General features: G+C 36.8%; 1 protein-coding gene across 2 annotated transcripts in view; it reads right to left on the bottom strand.

Annotated features, from left to right (window-relative positions):
• Nucleotides 1–17,003, bottom strand: part of GALNT1 (polypeptide N-acetylgalactosaminyltransferase 1) — a 66,676-nt gene that overhangs the window by 10,352 nt on the left and 39,321 nt on the right. For both annotated transcript variants that reach the window (XM_009071195.1, XM_009071196.1), the window contains 5 exons: nucleotides 13,878–14,044; nucleotides 7,827–8,034; nucleotides 6,170–6,340; nucleotides 4,600–4,717; nucleotides 3,517–3,697 (listed from right to left, as the gene is read on the bottom strand). In XM_009071195.1, coding sequence (XP_009069443.1) covers nucleotides 3,517–3,697; nucleotides 4,600–4,717; nucleotides 6,170–6,340; nucleotides 7,827–8,034; nucleotides 13,878–14,044 — 845 coding nt within the window. The remainder of the gene's footprint in view (nucleotides 1–3,516; nucleotides 3,698–4,599; nucleotides 4,718–6,169; nucleotides 6,341–7,826; nucleotides 8,035–13,877; nucleotides 14,045–17,003) is intronic.

Below are 17,003 nucleotides of genomic sequence, written 5' to 3'. Positions count from 1 at the left end.
CCTCCTGTGCTGACACAGGTGCTGCCTTAGCCATGGGGTGCCAGCTCACAGCACAAATGATCCTGGCAAGTTCAGCAAGTCATAGAATCAGTTGGCTCAGATGAACAATCAGCAAGTGAGGGTAGGTGAAGCTCTGTCCCCTGCCATGACAAAGCAAGGCACTCTCCTCACAGCGATCTCTAGGGTTGATATCACCACCTTGTGATGCCTCACCTTGGACAGTCCAGTCCTAATATTTTAGCTTGAAGAAAGTGATGGAAGATCAGCACTAGAAATAAAGAATTGGCAGAGTTCACAGAACAGAACGACTGGAGCCAGGAATCAGACTATTCACCTGCACATGGTGAATCTGTTTTCAGAAAGCTGAAGAGGAAATGGTCTGGGAAACAGGGCCCTGCTGTAACAGCATGGCTGCGAGAAAAACTATGGGCTAATGAGAAAGGACTGCAGCTAGTGCCATCACTGCTGGGGAGAATAACTGCTGCGAGCAATGAGACAGGCTTGATTGTGGCTGAGCAGCAGCTGCTGCAACACGTTCCTGCCCAACCTCCATCTGCACCTAACCACTCCTCAGCACAGAGATGGCTCCTAAAATGCATGCAAGCTTAAAATGACAAGTAACAGTTTCTACTAGGCTATACTTATTAAAGAAAAAAAGGATTACAGGCTTACTTTTCAAGAGGGCAGCTTTCCATTTAACTACATCACATCAATGGTAAAGTCTCTTGAGTTTCTATCATTCAAATACCAAGCCTCTTTTTTTTTTTTCCTCCAGACAACACAGACTACATGAAGTGGGAAAGCTACCTGAGAATCTTATGTTTGTTTTCCTGGATGAATCCCTCTGTGATTCACTATCTTAGGGGAACAGACGTGAAAGTATATAAAGGAGGAAACAAATGTCTTGTTAGCTAGGCTCAATGATGCTTGTCAGTGTATTACCTCCTTCAAAATCCAATTTTCTCATCCATATCAACTAATGAGAAAAAACCTGGGTGCACAGAGGATTGCCTCTTTTGGTTGCTTATCTGCACCCAGGGTTGCAAAGCAGTGTGAGCTCAAGCATCCCCATCTCGCTCCTTGCAAGAACTCATGACACTGACACACTAATACTGAAAGTACACATCGTGCTAGCTAACAGTTTCACAGGCTGCATACTGTACTCTGCCCAAGGGTCACTACACCATCACTCTGCAAGAACTATACATTTAAATAGTTATATTAGAAGGATATCTGGAAGAGCAGAGCATGGCTAAATGAGACAATGTAACAGAGATTCACTAAATAACTAATGGCCACAAAGACTTACTAAAACTTGTACTGATGTTATTTGCTGTCACTGTGTAAAATCAGGGTCTGCAACACTCAGTTAAAATTGGAGATACCAGAATAACAAGAAAAAGGTGTTTGTGAACTTCCCAAAATAGTAATTCTTGTTAGTTATATCTACTGATTCTCAGAACTTACATGAATTTGAGGGGTGAGAGGCATGAGTGGCACTAAGTACACTGTATGCTCATTCTCTGAGCAACAGGTATTCATCACAGCTAAACAATGACCCACAGTAATAACCATTCTCCTCACAGCCCCAGGCAATAAACCAATTTGTGTGAATTAGGCAACTTATTCAGATACTGTATTATCCTATTCTTGAATACTTAGAAATTCCAGCATCAAACTTCAGTGCAGTGTCAATATGGGTACACAAATGAGACCGTGTGACAGCAGCAGGTACACATGCTCTCAGAGGAGCCTTAGAAATTCCAGCATCAAACTTCAGTTCAATGTCAATATGGGTACACAAATGAGCCCGTGTGACAGCAGCAGGTGCACATGCTCTCAGAGGAGTTTGTCAAGAACATATCCCTACTAACAATCATTCAGGCTATTACCATGCAAACTATGCAGGGAAGAAAATATACAGTGCAGTTACAGATAATTGCTTAAGTTGCTTCACCATTTCAGGACTTTTACTGTCTTTGGAGAACACATGCATATTCTACAACCCTGCAAAGCTGTGAAAGTCCTATCACAAAACCAATCCTATAAAATTCTAACAGGATAATTCCTTTTGTAGCTTACACTTCTCACATGAAATGGAAGGACTTTAGAGATAAAGTAACAGAGCCTTGTCACAGCTTATCAGTAATTTACATTTTTTAAAGACTTAGATTATTTTCATAGTTAGCTGTTCCAGCTACTTTGTATATTTTAACATCTAGCTCAACATGGATGCAAAAAAGCAATCTTAACCAAAAATTACTACACCTATTTATATACAACTTCCCTGAATATCTATGTATGTTATGTTTGAATTCATAATGCTTCATTAACTACAACACAGGGCAGTAAGCCTAAGATGTTAGCTTCTGATTTCACCTTAAAATATTTGTGTAGTAGCAGTACTTTTTAAAATTAAAAATCTTACACAGCCTCATTTGAGTAATACATTCTTTTAAGACAAAAACCACCATAAATCCACACAGTCAGTTGCTCTCACAAGCATTCTTAAAGCCTCATTTGAGTAATACATTCTTTTAAAACAAAAACCACCATAAATCCACACAGACAGTTGCTCTCACAAGCATTCTTAAGCACCATAATCTAAAATTTGACACTGTTCAGACTCATATTACATTGCATTACATCCTTTAAATTTCAATATTAATGAAGTTTAAGGAAATACTAGTTTTAAAGAAGCTTCTTTGGAAAAGCAGACATGGAATATAGAATTAGCACTCAGTCAAATGTCTCTAATGTCTCAACTATTTAGAAAAGGTTGTCTGTTGCCACACAAAGTTTGTTTCTTGTTTACTTTTTGCACAACAACAACAAAAATATCCTGTAGTAGAAAGCAATAATTCAGTATTTCCCAGGTTTGCTTTCTTTTCCTGATGAGTTTGGGTTTTTTTCAGAAAGTTTGAGTTTGTAGGAAATTTGCTCTCATATTCTACATCCTCTTCTTTTGTTAACATCCACTTTAAGAAACATAATAAATATCATTACAGTCAAGTATACTGGCAACTTGCCCCTGTTCCCTAGATAATGAAGTGCAAATTCTACCAAGACAGAAGATGTTAACTTTTGCCACTCCTGCTGCTGGGTTTCACTTAATTCACTTCTGATCCACTCAACCTGGAATGCCTACAACAGGGAAGCCAGAGGCCAAATTCCAGCACATTAGGATACATATTTGGATGGCTAGTTTTCAGCACTATGGTTGAGCTCTTTGATGTTCCACTGAGCTGCAGTTCTATTGCACAGGAAGTTCATTCATAAATAATGTTCATGTTGAAAAAACTCCCAACAAACAATGAAAACAAACAAACAAAAAATCCCTTCAGGGCACATCTCTGGCTAACAAAATTATTTTTCAATTAAGACCTTCCTTAGGCGAGTTCTGTCTTATGAGCTTCAAAGCAATAACATTTTTGATGTAAATACTCATGTTGTTTCCCAGCAGTAACAACATTTTAATGCTTAGTAAGTATTTCTCATAACCAAAGACCTGCTCACCTGGGGAAATGATATAAAAAAAGTTTTTGAATTCATCCATCCAGACTTCTGCAAGCCGCCTGTTATTTTTGTTGATTATCTGCCCTGTGCCTCCTGGAAAAGTGTACGGTGTTGCTTTTCTGAACACATGCCCAACATGTGAACAAGTTACAATTTCCAAAGTGCCACCACACTGCCAGATCTGGAAGTGACAGAACAATTACTGCATAGTTTCAAGTTGTTAAAGAAAAGTTTAAAAATATTAATCACTTGCTCCTCTTCAAGTTAGGGAAACAACATCAGTTGAAATCTAGTACATATACATATTGCATGGAAGAAAACTGCACGTTGTTTCCTGCTCAACAGCTAAAGATGCTCACAAACCTGAGCAAGGAAGCATAAGGAAGTATTTCAGCCCCCACTGCAACAAGACATGATTCAAGAGAGTACTTCAGAGAACTGGGTAATCTGACCACTAAGGAAGGAAAAAGATCACATGAATCACAGGAACTAAGAGGTGCCCAAAAAATAGAATCTGCATGTAAGAGAACCCATGCACTTCCCAAGTAAATTTTCTGAAAATATTTTCAGTTTTATTTTGAACCTCAAAAAATAGCACGTTCAGAAAGCTGAAGTACTTCAAGAGTATCCACCTATATACTTTGAGCTGCTAAGTAAAATTGAAGGAAATGGTGTATTTGGTAGGAACAAAGAATGAGAACAACACTGGTTAGGTTCACACCCAAACAAACACATGCAATCATTAAGTTAGCAGAGAGCAAGAAGAGCAGGTTTGCAACAGAGGCACTCACATTTCACTGACACATTAAAACACACACTGATGACATCACCCTTAACTGATGCTCCCCTATTACGTTTTTCTAACTGAACTCCTTTTAACACACACACACACACACACACACACACACACACACTTCAGAATGACCATCCCAGTCTTTGTATATCTCCACTGGAAGAACTTAATGGGAAAGGAAGTGGTAACTGCAACATAAGAGGACACAGATCTGCAGGCAACAGATCTGCATTTTACTGAACTCAAGATGCACTGTCCTGAGTAACAAAACACTGCAGAGTTTTACCTACCCTGAAGGAAATTTCTAAGTTTTCTCCACCCCAAATATCCATTCCAGCATCATATGTTCCAATTTCCTGGAAGTAATCTCTGTCTATTGAAAAAAGACCTCCTGCCATTGTTGGTGTCCTGAGGAAGAAAGAAGAAAAAGAGGTGCATCAGTCACTATGAAAAAATATTCTTAAATACATTTTACAGTTACACTGACAAAATAGCTGTTTTTCCCCCAAGTTCCTAACATACTCCTCACTAAAATTCCATTCAAACTTTGTTACCATTGATGTACTGGCTAGCTCAAGATTTTCCAGAGATGGAACCAGTTACTGACTGTAGTCCTTATTTTCTCACTGGACTCTGGATAGAGAAGCAGCCCCTAGAAGCTGCACACCTGAGAAAGACTTCTGCCTCCCATGATGACAACTCATAAAACAGAAACCAGTTTCACACAGGAAATTTATACTTCTGGCTGTTCTTGAAAAAGCCATGGGAGGCCGTGAAGTGACCTGCTTGCTTTCACTATTACTGCTTCATATGAGAAAATTGTACCGTTAGGGTTACATTCAGATTTTCTCTACCAATTCCTTATTGGTAGGAAGAAATAGAACTGTGCTAGTAGTTTCTCAGAGCTTTAGCAACATCTCCCAAATTTCATTTTTTTTTAGACAACAAATACACAGTAAGTAAATTATATGTTAGGCTGACAACATAACTTTGTAGTTCAATTATTTACACTTGTAGCATAAATGATTTTATATCACTAGCTATGTTCCTGAAATGTTTTGGGCTTTTTCTGAAAGACACGTAAAATACAAGCTAGGCCATGATTTAACTAAAAATTTGTGTGTCCTTTTCTCCCCCTAAAAAGGAAACTGGGGGAGAGGGGGAATACAATTAGCCATATGCTGAGAAGACCTCTCAATTTCTTAAATTAAAGACAAACAAAAAGCAGTAAAGGCCATATCCCCAATTTTATGCTAAGTAAATACTGTCCACTTTTCAGAACAGTAAGGCCAGAAAATGTACGTTCACAATTGTTAAAAAGTACATATTACACACCAGTTATCTTTTTTATTAACTTTGCCATAAACCCAAAAGACATCCAAGTATAAATTCACCTCCCATCCATGCCCTTTGAAGACATTAAGTTTGTATATTAATGCCCATACACAAATTTATATGCACACATATATGCCAAAAATCAATGCATCTTTTCAAAATATTGTCTACTTTGTTAGAATAAAAGTCAAAACCAAAGTTCAACAAAAAAATAAAAATAAGCTTTGTTAAAAACTTGTGTATCATTATAAAAACTAGCTAAAACCTAGTAATTCATCAGTAACTAACATCAAACTTAATATTTCTGAAGTGATAAGCAGATTGCTTCCTTTATTGCTACCAAAAGTTACCAACAACCAAACCATCTAAAAGCTTCTATGCTGTTCCTTCAACTAGACAAAAAAGATGCTACAATGCTTAACTAAATACTTAACAGCATTTAGTACGGACTTACAAGTTTAGTCTAGAAAAGATGTGAGCAAACATCAGATGAACACTTTAACCAATTGAATAATTTCTCATTACCTAACAGGAAGGGTTCGATCTCCTTTCCGTCGATCCATCTCTCTCTGAGGAACTGGATACCAACGAAAATTCAGCTTCCAGTTGAATCCACCATAGGTCATGTCAGAACCTGCCATATATTCGAAGGTGTCATCACTGATTACATCAATGATGGGACACACTACTGTCCTCCTAGGAAAAGGAAAGAACCAAAACCTATTAATTAAAGTGTCGAAAAAGATGTTTTTAACATTTTTTTTTTTTACACAGAGTTTAAATGTTCATAATGCCATCTCTTAACAACAGCAAATTATTACCAGGAAATACACTCAAATACTGTCTTGCTAATAATAGCTAATTCATCTAAAGGAAAATGTGTTTTTCTGACACAATTTTGGCAATGGCAGAGTTTTTGAAAACCGTATTTGTGTTATTACCAGTAATAAGTATTCATCCCTCTGCAGATGGAAATATTGATCACAGCTTTCTCAGTGCTACACAGTGATTGGATAGAAAACAAGAGGGTTTTGTGGTCAAAGTAACTTGCATTTTTCTAGATTAAAACTTGGACGTAGACTCTAGGAAAATATTCTTATATACCCTCAGGACTAGGAAATTATAGTAATTTTTAACAAAGTTAACTCCTGCCTCATTGTCCACTGTCCTGACGTTATTAAGACATATAGTCACAGAAACCAATTCTAATCATCTTAAAGACACTTAAGTAACCATTCTCAAGCAGGCTTCCTCTCATGGGAAGCTCTGTAAAAAGATTCGGGGTTGGCTGCAACTGATTTATAAAGGACTTAAGGCACTTGCACAAACTGTAACAGGATATGTATTGTAGTCTCACAAAGAGTGCATTAATGATAACAAAATCTAGGACTTTGTCTTAGCATGGTGCTGAACAAAGACACTTCATTACTTGCAGCTTATTCATCATCTAACACTAGATTTTGTAACATCAAAATTTTAAAAGTGATTTTTATCTACAACCATAAGAACTAGAGATGTGTAACACCTTACTTAATGTCTATTCTATTTAATATGCTGTTGACTAACAGACTAGTGTGCAACTCCAGCTACTGCTCAGACATATGAATGTTTTATAAAGCAGACCATTCTCTCACTTGCCCCCCACAACCATTTCTATCACACTATCACAGATGTAAGTGCAGATCAGCATGTTTCCAGTAATTATTCTAACTTTAGGAAATACATCCCAGAAGACCAAGACACGGCACGGACTTCCACAATCAAAACCATTATGTAATAAAGAAAACACAATGAGAACCTGAAAACAGCAAACTAATAGTGTTTGCTCACAATGTTGGTGTTACATGAGATCAGGGCTCCATTTCTTCCTCCAGAATGTCTTCCCAAATTCATGAAGGAATGGGCCATGCTGCAGACTGAAGACCTCAAATTCTCCTGCTTTTTCAACTCCATTCACACTCAGGACTCCTGCTAGTTAGTCCAAGCATCCCAATATGGGCTTCACTTGAAACCAAGTTTTACTTTTTCGAAGTTTAACTGAATTAGCCTTTTATCCTTACACCAATGAGAATTTATTCAGCCCTTCAGAAAGTAGGTATTTGCAAGTAGGCTATTCTGCAATACTTGGAACATTTCTTAATAACCAAAAAACTCCAACATGGGCAAATAGATGGATAATTACCTGTCAGCTTTGATCCTTGCCAGCAGAGGTTCAAGCCAGCCTACTGTACATTCACAATGAGCATCTAGGAAGGTGATGACCTGGCCTTTAGAAGCAGCAGCCCCCTTTAATCTGGCTCTAATCAATCCAGAACGCTGTTCCATTCGAATCACATGAACAGGGACTTTTAGTTTTTTCACATAACTCTCCAGTGGTCTTTTCAAGAAGTCTGCAAAGAATGATCAAAACCATGAAAACTGTCAGTTATGTGGTTCAGCTTCTTTTTTTTTCCCCCCCATGAAGACACTTGATTTAAAAGACATTTCCCCCACTTCTTTACTACCCTTTTCCTACTTTCTCAGCTACTTTTCTCTACTGCTTATTCTACACTTGACAATATGCCCTTCCACATCTCCAAGTGTTTCACTTGATAGCACGAAGTTCTTCCTCCTCTTTATTTCTTCATTATGGAAAACACAAAAATCAAGAGAGTGTAGAATGCTTACACAAAAAACAGATGGGCAAGTTTTTACTATGGAGAAGATGTGACTCTTACTTTTCAAAACACATTCATAAGTGTTCTTGGACATAACATTTCTCTACCAAGAAGAATACAGAAATGGTTTGACTAGATGAACATAATGAATTGCCTCCTATGTTATTGTAACTTTGAGATAATTTCTTTGTGAGGAGCTTAAAACATGATAAAAACAATTTTCCAACTGTGCCCTCTTTAGGGTTTTCTGGCTAATATTGTTTTCTATTAAATTATCACTATAACAACAACAAAAAAATCCAAATAAAAAACAAAATCAGCTATACATAAAAGAGTATCTGTCACACCAACAAGTCTCAGCCTACCTGAGGAACAAATTATTCAGCATAAAAGAGTCATAACTGACTACACCACATGCCTAGAGACTCAAAATTACTTGCATGGCAAAGAGCGATTGGGTCATGATGGATGATGCCAAAGGAAGAACAAAGAATTGAGGGAGAATGCAATTGACAGTCATAGAAACAGACTACTGTAATAACGTGCAGATTTCAAATTGGTGAAAAAGGCAAAATAGTTTTATAGAACAGCTACGGAATATATTAGATTATACACTCAAAGCACACGGGAGTTGTACTACAACAGCGCAAAGCTTGTAGTAGGATTTAGCATTAGATAGTAAGTACCTCATACAAGAATAAGCGTGATACTGGAGGAGGGAAAAAAAGCATGGCATGAACTCTTAGTGGCTGTTTTGTAAGTCTCAAGAGTCTGGGCTGACCTGAGGGTGATTACCATTCCTTGCCACTGCTGCGGATGAATGAGTTCTAATTGCCTCCTCATTTCTTTCTGTGCATCGTTGGACTGTCACTAAAACCCACAGAAATAAGTTCTGACACATCTTGAAAGTTGAACTGTGCTAAAGGTGTGTAAGAGGTGGACACATCTTAAATATTGGTCTCCAGAGAAACTCAAAGAAAGGTAATTTTTTTCATATTAATAGAGGATCAAATAAAGAAATGTTTATTAGTACAGACCGAGTGTACATGTCTGAACATTTTGCAGGGCTTTTGAGGTTGAGCACAGAGATCATTTGGCTGACTGAGCCTGTAGCAAATATAATCTCATCTCTGTACAGTGTAGCTTTCCAAAGCCACTAATTTAAAAGAACTAGTATCATGGTCATGTTTATAGTTTTAATGTATATAGCTTCCACGATATACACAGAGTGTGCAGCATTTCTCTCTATGCTAATCATCTGATGAGCAAGTCACACAAATCAACATGTTTCTCTGCATATTTCAATTGTAGTACCAATAAGCTTTTAAAGCAGGTCTAACCACTATAAAGCTGAATGAATAAACATAGGCTGTGACATTGGTCCTTGAATATAGTTACAGTAACAAAAAGGTAAAATTCCAGCAGGAAGAAGAAAGATTTCAACAATATGACTGCAGCCAGCCAAAACTAGCATAAAACACAAACTTACATTACAGGAAGTCATACTCAAAATATTGCATATAAAAATCTTAAGTTCTATCTACATTTTCACTGTAAAGCATTTACAATTGCAATTTATAAAGCACTTTTCAATTTCTTTTTCCTCTAAGGAATAATCACAGATATGAGCAGTGTTTTCACTATTGAGGGAATAAGGGTAAGAACAGACCTGCTCTCAGGTTTAACCACATCTATAGGACTGTTCTTATGAGCTACCACCTTGTTCAAAACTTCAGAACGGATTATTCCCAGAAACAAAACATTGTGCCAGACCTTCAGTAACTGCCCCTAAAACACTACTCGAATTTCAGCAGAATAAGCAAAAAGGTAAAGCTTGATGTCTCATCCCTACAAAAGCATGGTAAATAACACGGGCAACCAAGATTTCTGGTGTTCCTCTGCTACCAGCAGTTAGGCTTAAATGATCAAATCTAAGCAATTCTTTTCCCTTGAGGACACCCTTTCTAAGAGAAATACACATTCCTCACAAGCTGCTCCCTTTGTTCAGGTAGCAAGAGTTTCGCACTAGTCATATATCCAGAAACCAGTAACAGTTTCTTGTAAGGAGAGAATTATTTTTTAATTGTTTTTAAAGAAAAAAAGAGAGTATTTGAATAGTTTTAATGCATGCAATACATTTTGACCTACAAGAAATGCCAGGATCAAGCTGTAGAGATGGTTTTCTATACAAACCTATTGGTCAAATTTATACTAAATTCTGTATTAAACCTTGGGCATTACAGAGTCAGTTGCTTATGAGTGATCCAGGATGACAGCTGAGCAAATTTTTAACATTGCTTCATCTACTTACAACAGAATGAGGTTTGATAATAAAAAAACCCCAAACCCAGCATCACCCTCCCCAGTACTTCTACTTGGGAACAATAACAGTTCATGTTGTTTCAGAGGTATAACTATAACTCTTTGTGGTGGATTTATTTTCAAACCTTTTCTCGGTCAAAAGGGTGCATAATTTTACCTAGGACTATGGACAGTTTAAAGAGCACTTTGCATGGCAGCAGCAGAACTAAGAAAGCCAGAAAAGCAAATATATTCAGTTCAAGTCTAGTAAATGCATTACTTGAAAAATACCTTGCCAATTCTATTACTGAATCACATTGAAATGAATATAAATGAAAAATTAAGTTTAAAAGCATTTTTATTAAACTACAATAAAACACAGATTTATCACCTATAAGCATGCAAACACAGGGTTTTTTTAAAGAAGTGTGAATATGAGACATTATTGGCAGGAATTTAGTTTTGCTTACATTTCTTTGATCTGTATCTGTATAACTAACTCCTGTGGTTGGCGTCTATCCTGATGCAATCTGCCTACCATCCTTAGCTGTTGGGTGCTGACCTAGTTTTAAGTACCAGCTAATCATGATTTCTCCTCATAACTTTTTAAAAATAGTTACCAAAGATCAATATTTTAAAACTAAAGTTGCAATTCTGATCAGTAACTAGAGAACAATGTTACAGACATGTCTTGTTTCTCCAAAGCCTTTCTTTTCAGTGTAAATAAATGCATGATATTATGCAAATTCATTCTTCTAAGAGCATGACACTAGCAGGTACAAAGTGTGCTTCAGGCAGACTGAATGCTTACTTTATTCCAATTAAAATGACTCTGATGCTAGAATTCAATATACACTACTCAGGCTGCACACTGTCTTTTTCTGGAAAAGTACACTGTTAAAATCCAACACAAACAGAATGCTTAAGTAGCACATGTAAACCCTTCAAGTTTTCAGGCATCATAACCTTCTGTTTTGTTTAATGTAAAAGCATGCTTGATGGAACCATAACAAGTTTTTTGAAAACAAAACAAACCCCTTTCAGTAATTGTTGAAAATAACAACAAATAAGAGATGCCTAAGTGATCTGAAACGAAGATCAGAGGCTTCAAAATGAAATACTGGAACAGGTTCAATAACACCACCCAGAAAAACGTATGAAATGCTCTATCTTTCAGCCTGGAATTAAGTTCCTTTGTTTTTGTTACATGCCCTAAACCCATAAACAGAAATTTTATCTAAAGAAAGACACATGCCTTTTTTCAAGTGGACTATAATTCTATGATTCATATTGAGGACATGTCTATTGTTATGTTAAAATTGATTTTTTTCTATAACAGAAATTGAAGAGGTAAAACATAACTAATGTTATGTCTACATTCTTCTAATATTAGCTTGCTCTTTATTTCTAGGTCATACTGAAAGCTGACCTGTCACAAATAATAATTAGCACTGATTTGAACTAGTTCCAAGGACTGTTTTGATAAATGAAATGTGGAATTTTTATCTAAAGGTTGAAAAACTACAAAATATTTAGGGGCATAATTACAAATTACCCACAAGTTGAAAAAAAAAAAAAAGGTAAAAATTTAATGCTGTGCCTTTCTAAAAGCAAAAGCCTCTCATCTAATTTGGAACACATTTATGTGGCAGCCTTGCACTTTGCATGGGCATTTCTCTTCTGCTGCCAGAACATAACTGTATTTAAGGCCCTTGTCCTTTATTCGAAACTGCACTGGAACTGGCTGAAGCAGTTAAAGTTAGTATTGGGTAAAAAAGGGAAAGCAAAAGCAAGTGAGGGTGCCCGAGGGAGGAATGCAACACAGACAAGTGCAAGCACAACCAGGTGTATGAGCTTTGCTTTCTCAAGAAAACAGACTGGTCAGAGTGCAGATAGCTGATCTTTCTTTAGTCTACTCATCTACTACACAACTACCTCTACTGTAGACCTACAGGGTTTGGAACAGTCAGCTAACACGTTAACCTGAAGAATCAACTCATTATACTTTCTACCACATCAGAAATGAAGTGCAAAAATCCGCTTCTAATGCTCTTCAGCTATGAAAACTCATGTCAAGCATTGAAAGGGCTACTAACATAAAACCTCCTGTTAGGCACTATAACCCATGTACCATGTTACTTAGACCATATGAAATCCAGTGTCTCTCTTCATACATGCAGATCTTGTTGTTTGGACAACAGCCAGATATCTTACACTGAAGTTGGAATTACCATAAGCAGCAAAACAGGACTTTTGCATCACTGGATTCAGAAGCATCAGGCAGAGATGTGGGCATGCTACGTATAAAATCCTTCCGTGTCTAAAGCATGGGAATTCCTCCTGATACAGGCAACAGCCTACAACTGGTGACTGCAAAGAATTTTTTTCTAGTGGCCTGCCTAATAGCTATTATTCCTACTAGAAAACTTTCAAAATTGAAAATAGAAAATTCAATATAAAAATATAGAAATATTTTAGATTAAAAAAATCCATAATACTCTCTCACCTCCATTTACAAACACAAGGGAAAAAGCAAATCCCAGTTAGACTTTAGAGTCTATACCACCAAGAATGATTAAGCAAAGAACAAGACAAATATCAACTATTAACCAAAATTAAACAATAAGTATTGTCTAGAATATTATTTTTATTTCTTACATACTATACTATAATTTACAAATATGATTAGTAAAATTTAAATAATACCATATTTTAAGAAAAATTAATCTTCAAGTTTTGTCTATTACACATGGCCAGTTTCATTCTGTAGCATGGAGTTTTCATCTGGAGCACTAGCTATTACGAAATGGAACCTCTTACAGCATGGAAATTGAATTTTAACTTTCCATGAACTGAATAATTAAAATTAATCCCTCTGAACACCAAGCCTAATGGTGGTAGTGAGAGTAAATTTAGATGTGTGTAACGAACAGAGTTGCCTTTGCTACTATTCACCAGGTGATTCCAGTATTAAATGCCCTCAAGCTTTATGAATGTGTTAAAATACTAAATGCAAAACATGAAAGCTGTAATAGGATAAACCCACTAGCAAACACAAACTCTAGACTGTCAAGAGAAAAATAAACAGACAGACAAACTTACACCTACATTCAGTGCAGAATGATCCCCTTGTATCTAAAAATGAGTGTTGCTCCCCCTGTCTTCCCCTTCCCCCAGCTACTGTGTTTTGCTGAGGAGGGCTAAGCCCCGATAAAGTCAGCTTCAATTTTTGAAATAAAAAGAGCAGCAAGCTAAAGCGTTTTCATTATCATTACCTCTTTCACTGGCATCATCGACAAGGACAATTTCTTCCAGCATGTGCCGTGGTGAGCGGTTTATCACACTGTGGACAGTTCGTAGAAGTGTGCTCCAAGCCTCATTGTGAAAAACAATGACAACGCTTGTCGTGGGAAGGTTGTCTGCATACACCTTCGTTTTACACCTATAAACAAACACAAAGTAAAAGTCAAACCTTCAGTTAGAACTGCAAGCTTGAGGTTTATCTCTGAGTATCGATATTAACGCTCCTGATATATCAATTGTGTGCAAAGTACGACAGAAGGAACAAACTGCACAGATTCGTATTTTTGCCCAAAAACCACACTGTCTTTCACATATGCATCTATGTATTCCATCCTACCTTCCTTTCTTACACAAAGATTTTTTCCTCTTCATTGTATACATGTTGAAAGTGCTATAAAGGTTCATCAAATCAAAAGAGAATTATATTCACATTCCAAAGCTAGCATGGAAGACCATAGGTTTAGCTCTCCTAACAGCATATATAGGGCATTCATGCAAACTATGACAAGTAACCCCACATGCAGCCAACACCTTACATTCTGCGATGTTATTTTAAAACAAGTGACATTTTCAGTATCTCCTAGAAAAATCAATACTCTGTACATACAGTACTGATCACGATTCTGGAAAAAACCAATTCTGCTCTAAAAAAATAACCACGCAAATTTAAGTGTTCTCTGCACATACCTGTTCCTCCTGCACATTCAAAAATCACAGTTACTTACATAGATTTGATCTAAATCCTTTGAGAATTAAAGCTAAAATGATATATGCAGACCTCAAACACAAGGAAAACACTGACATTGAAAAAGAAATGCATTCAATGGAGCTTCATTCCAACAAGAAAGCTTTTATTAGATCCCAAATTATTGAGTCAGTTCACTGTAATGTAACTTGATCTAAATGCTATTTAAAAATACATTAACACGTATTTCATGACTATCAGCCTAACAGCAGCACTGCTCAAGGGCCTGAGAAGTACATAGTGCATATCCTCTACCCTAACCTTACAAAAACAATTCTGAAGGAGCAGCCTGTCGATACAGGATCATGGTGTGAGCATTGAACACCACCCCAACCAGCCACACCAGGAACGTCAGCCAGAACTAGGCTCCCAGCACGAATGTTTTATTTGCTGGATAACTTGGTATGCCAGAGCTCTTCAGAGAGAGAGCAGCTCTCATAGCACATTGGCATTTCAGCTCTGAGGTGGGGACAAAAGCCCAGTGTGCACAGACATCCCAGAAAAGGTCAGCAAATAAAGGTGCAAATAAAGAAATATCTGGAAGAGGTTCTGTGAAATTATTTTTCATTTCTGAGAGTTGATGCCCTAGGATCAGGCACTGTCTTACTTACATACTTACTTATTATACAGCTATGGCCAAATTTAATTATTCCTCACACCGAACGGAACACTATAAAATCTTTATGGAAAGCAGCCACATATCTGTATGTTATCCTGATTTATTTCATGTGAAAAAAACCCCCAAAACCCAAACTTGCAAAGCATGCCAACTGAAAAAGTTATTTCTTTGGTATCCCTTGAAAAATAAAATAGTTTTTCACAAAAACGCTATGAATTTCAGATGAAAAATTCAATGGTAAGCCAAATAATTTTATCCTCATTTTTGTGACCTGTTCAGTCTCTTTTGCTACTTTAAAACCAAAATGCCTTCTGCTGCACTGCTCCCTTGACCAGAAAATAAGCATCTGATATTAGTAATATCAGCTACAATAGTAATACAAATACTCCTCCAATTCCTGGAAAAATACTTGTAAAAAAAAAAAAAAAAAAGTCAAGACAAGCCTGTTAGCAGTTCTCTATGTAATGCAGACACTATGTGTCATTCACCAGGAATATCTTGCTGGGGTAGCCACAGGATATACTATTGTAGTATGAAATCTCTCATCTCCCAGTCTTGCCTTTTATCATGGTTTTAGAGAAGATTTTATTTTACTGAGCTCAAATCAATGAACCGGCATAAATGAAATCCAGCCAAGTGATCAGGGACTGCAATGTTTATAAACCATTACAATGTCTGAAGCATAATATATCAAAACATTTAAGATCTCTCTTTGAAGAGGAACTTTTTAGCACCAAGAGGTAGGCTTACAGGAATTTTTGGGGACACCACACCCACCTGCAAGGCATTCCTACTGCCCTGTCCTGCAGAAGGTGAACATCCTCCTTTCCATAATAAGATATGCCCATTGTCACCCCCAGAGAGCAATCCTTTCTGGGGTAATAATTTAAAGGTGACCCCAGACTGCCTGGTTACCAACACATAAAAGGCTTCCATGTGTAACACAGGGCTGTTTCATAACAAAGCTGGCTTGGCATTTTGAATGCTATTCTTAATAAAGGGTTTGGTATGAAATTATTCTGGAAAGATGCACTGATGCGGGCAGGATAAATGAAAGCATTAATAGCATGAGATCTGATTTTTAATACTCCATTTACCTGTCTTTTCTATATATACCTTTCAGCTATATTTGCAAAAATTGTTGTGAATACATATGAATAAACCCTCCTGGTTTTAATTTTGAAAACACTGATACACACTCCTTCTCCTCCAGGAACACATCATTGCAGAACATAAGACAAATAAAACAGAACACTTGATGCCTGTGATTAGACATTAGCCTTCTATGTAAACCTCATGTTTTATTCTTATTAACAAACATTTAAATTAAGAATCCTTTTTGTCTTTCATTTGAAAACAAATTACCCCAGAAAGGAAGTACTATAGAATTTAAAATAAAGCATTAGCTTCAACCAACAGTTATGCAACATTAGAAGCAGAATATAACCATGAGGGGTATGACACACAGGCTGTGAATTAAGGACAATTTGAATTTTAATCAGCTACTAATACATTATGTTTCTTTTGTTGGATCATGCCTCAAACAGTTTTAAAATTGAGTGCATAATATTAGGAAGGCATACCATCTCCAGTAATTTAATGAAGACTCCAAACAGCAGCTGAGAATGTCTACTTCACATGGAATGCATCATCCTCGCCTTAATCTATGACATTCACCATGCAAACTCTCGGCTAATGTGACTCTATATATTATTTACATTGCAGAAGCTCCCC

The sequence above is a fragment of the Acanthisitta chloris genome, unplaced genomic scaffold, assembly GCF_000695815.1.
Source record: "Acanthisitta chloris isolate BGI_N310 unplaced genomic scaffold, ASM69581v1 scaffold183, whole genome shotgun sequence".
Taxonomy (NCBI): domain Eukaryota; kingdom Metazoa; phylum Chordata; class Aves; order Passeriformes; family Acanthisittidae; genus Acanthisitta; species Acanthisitta chloris.
This window is presented reverse-complemented; position numbering and strand designations above follow the sequence as displayed.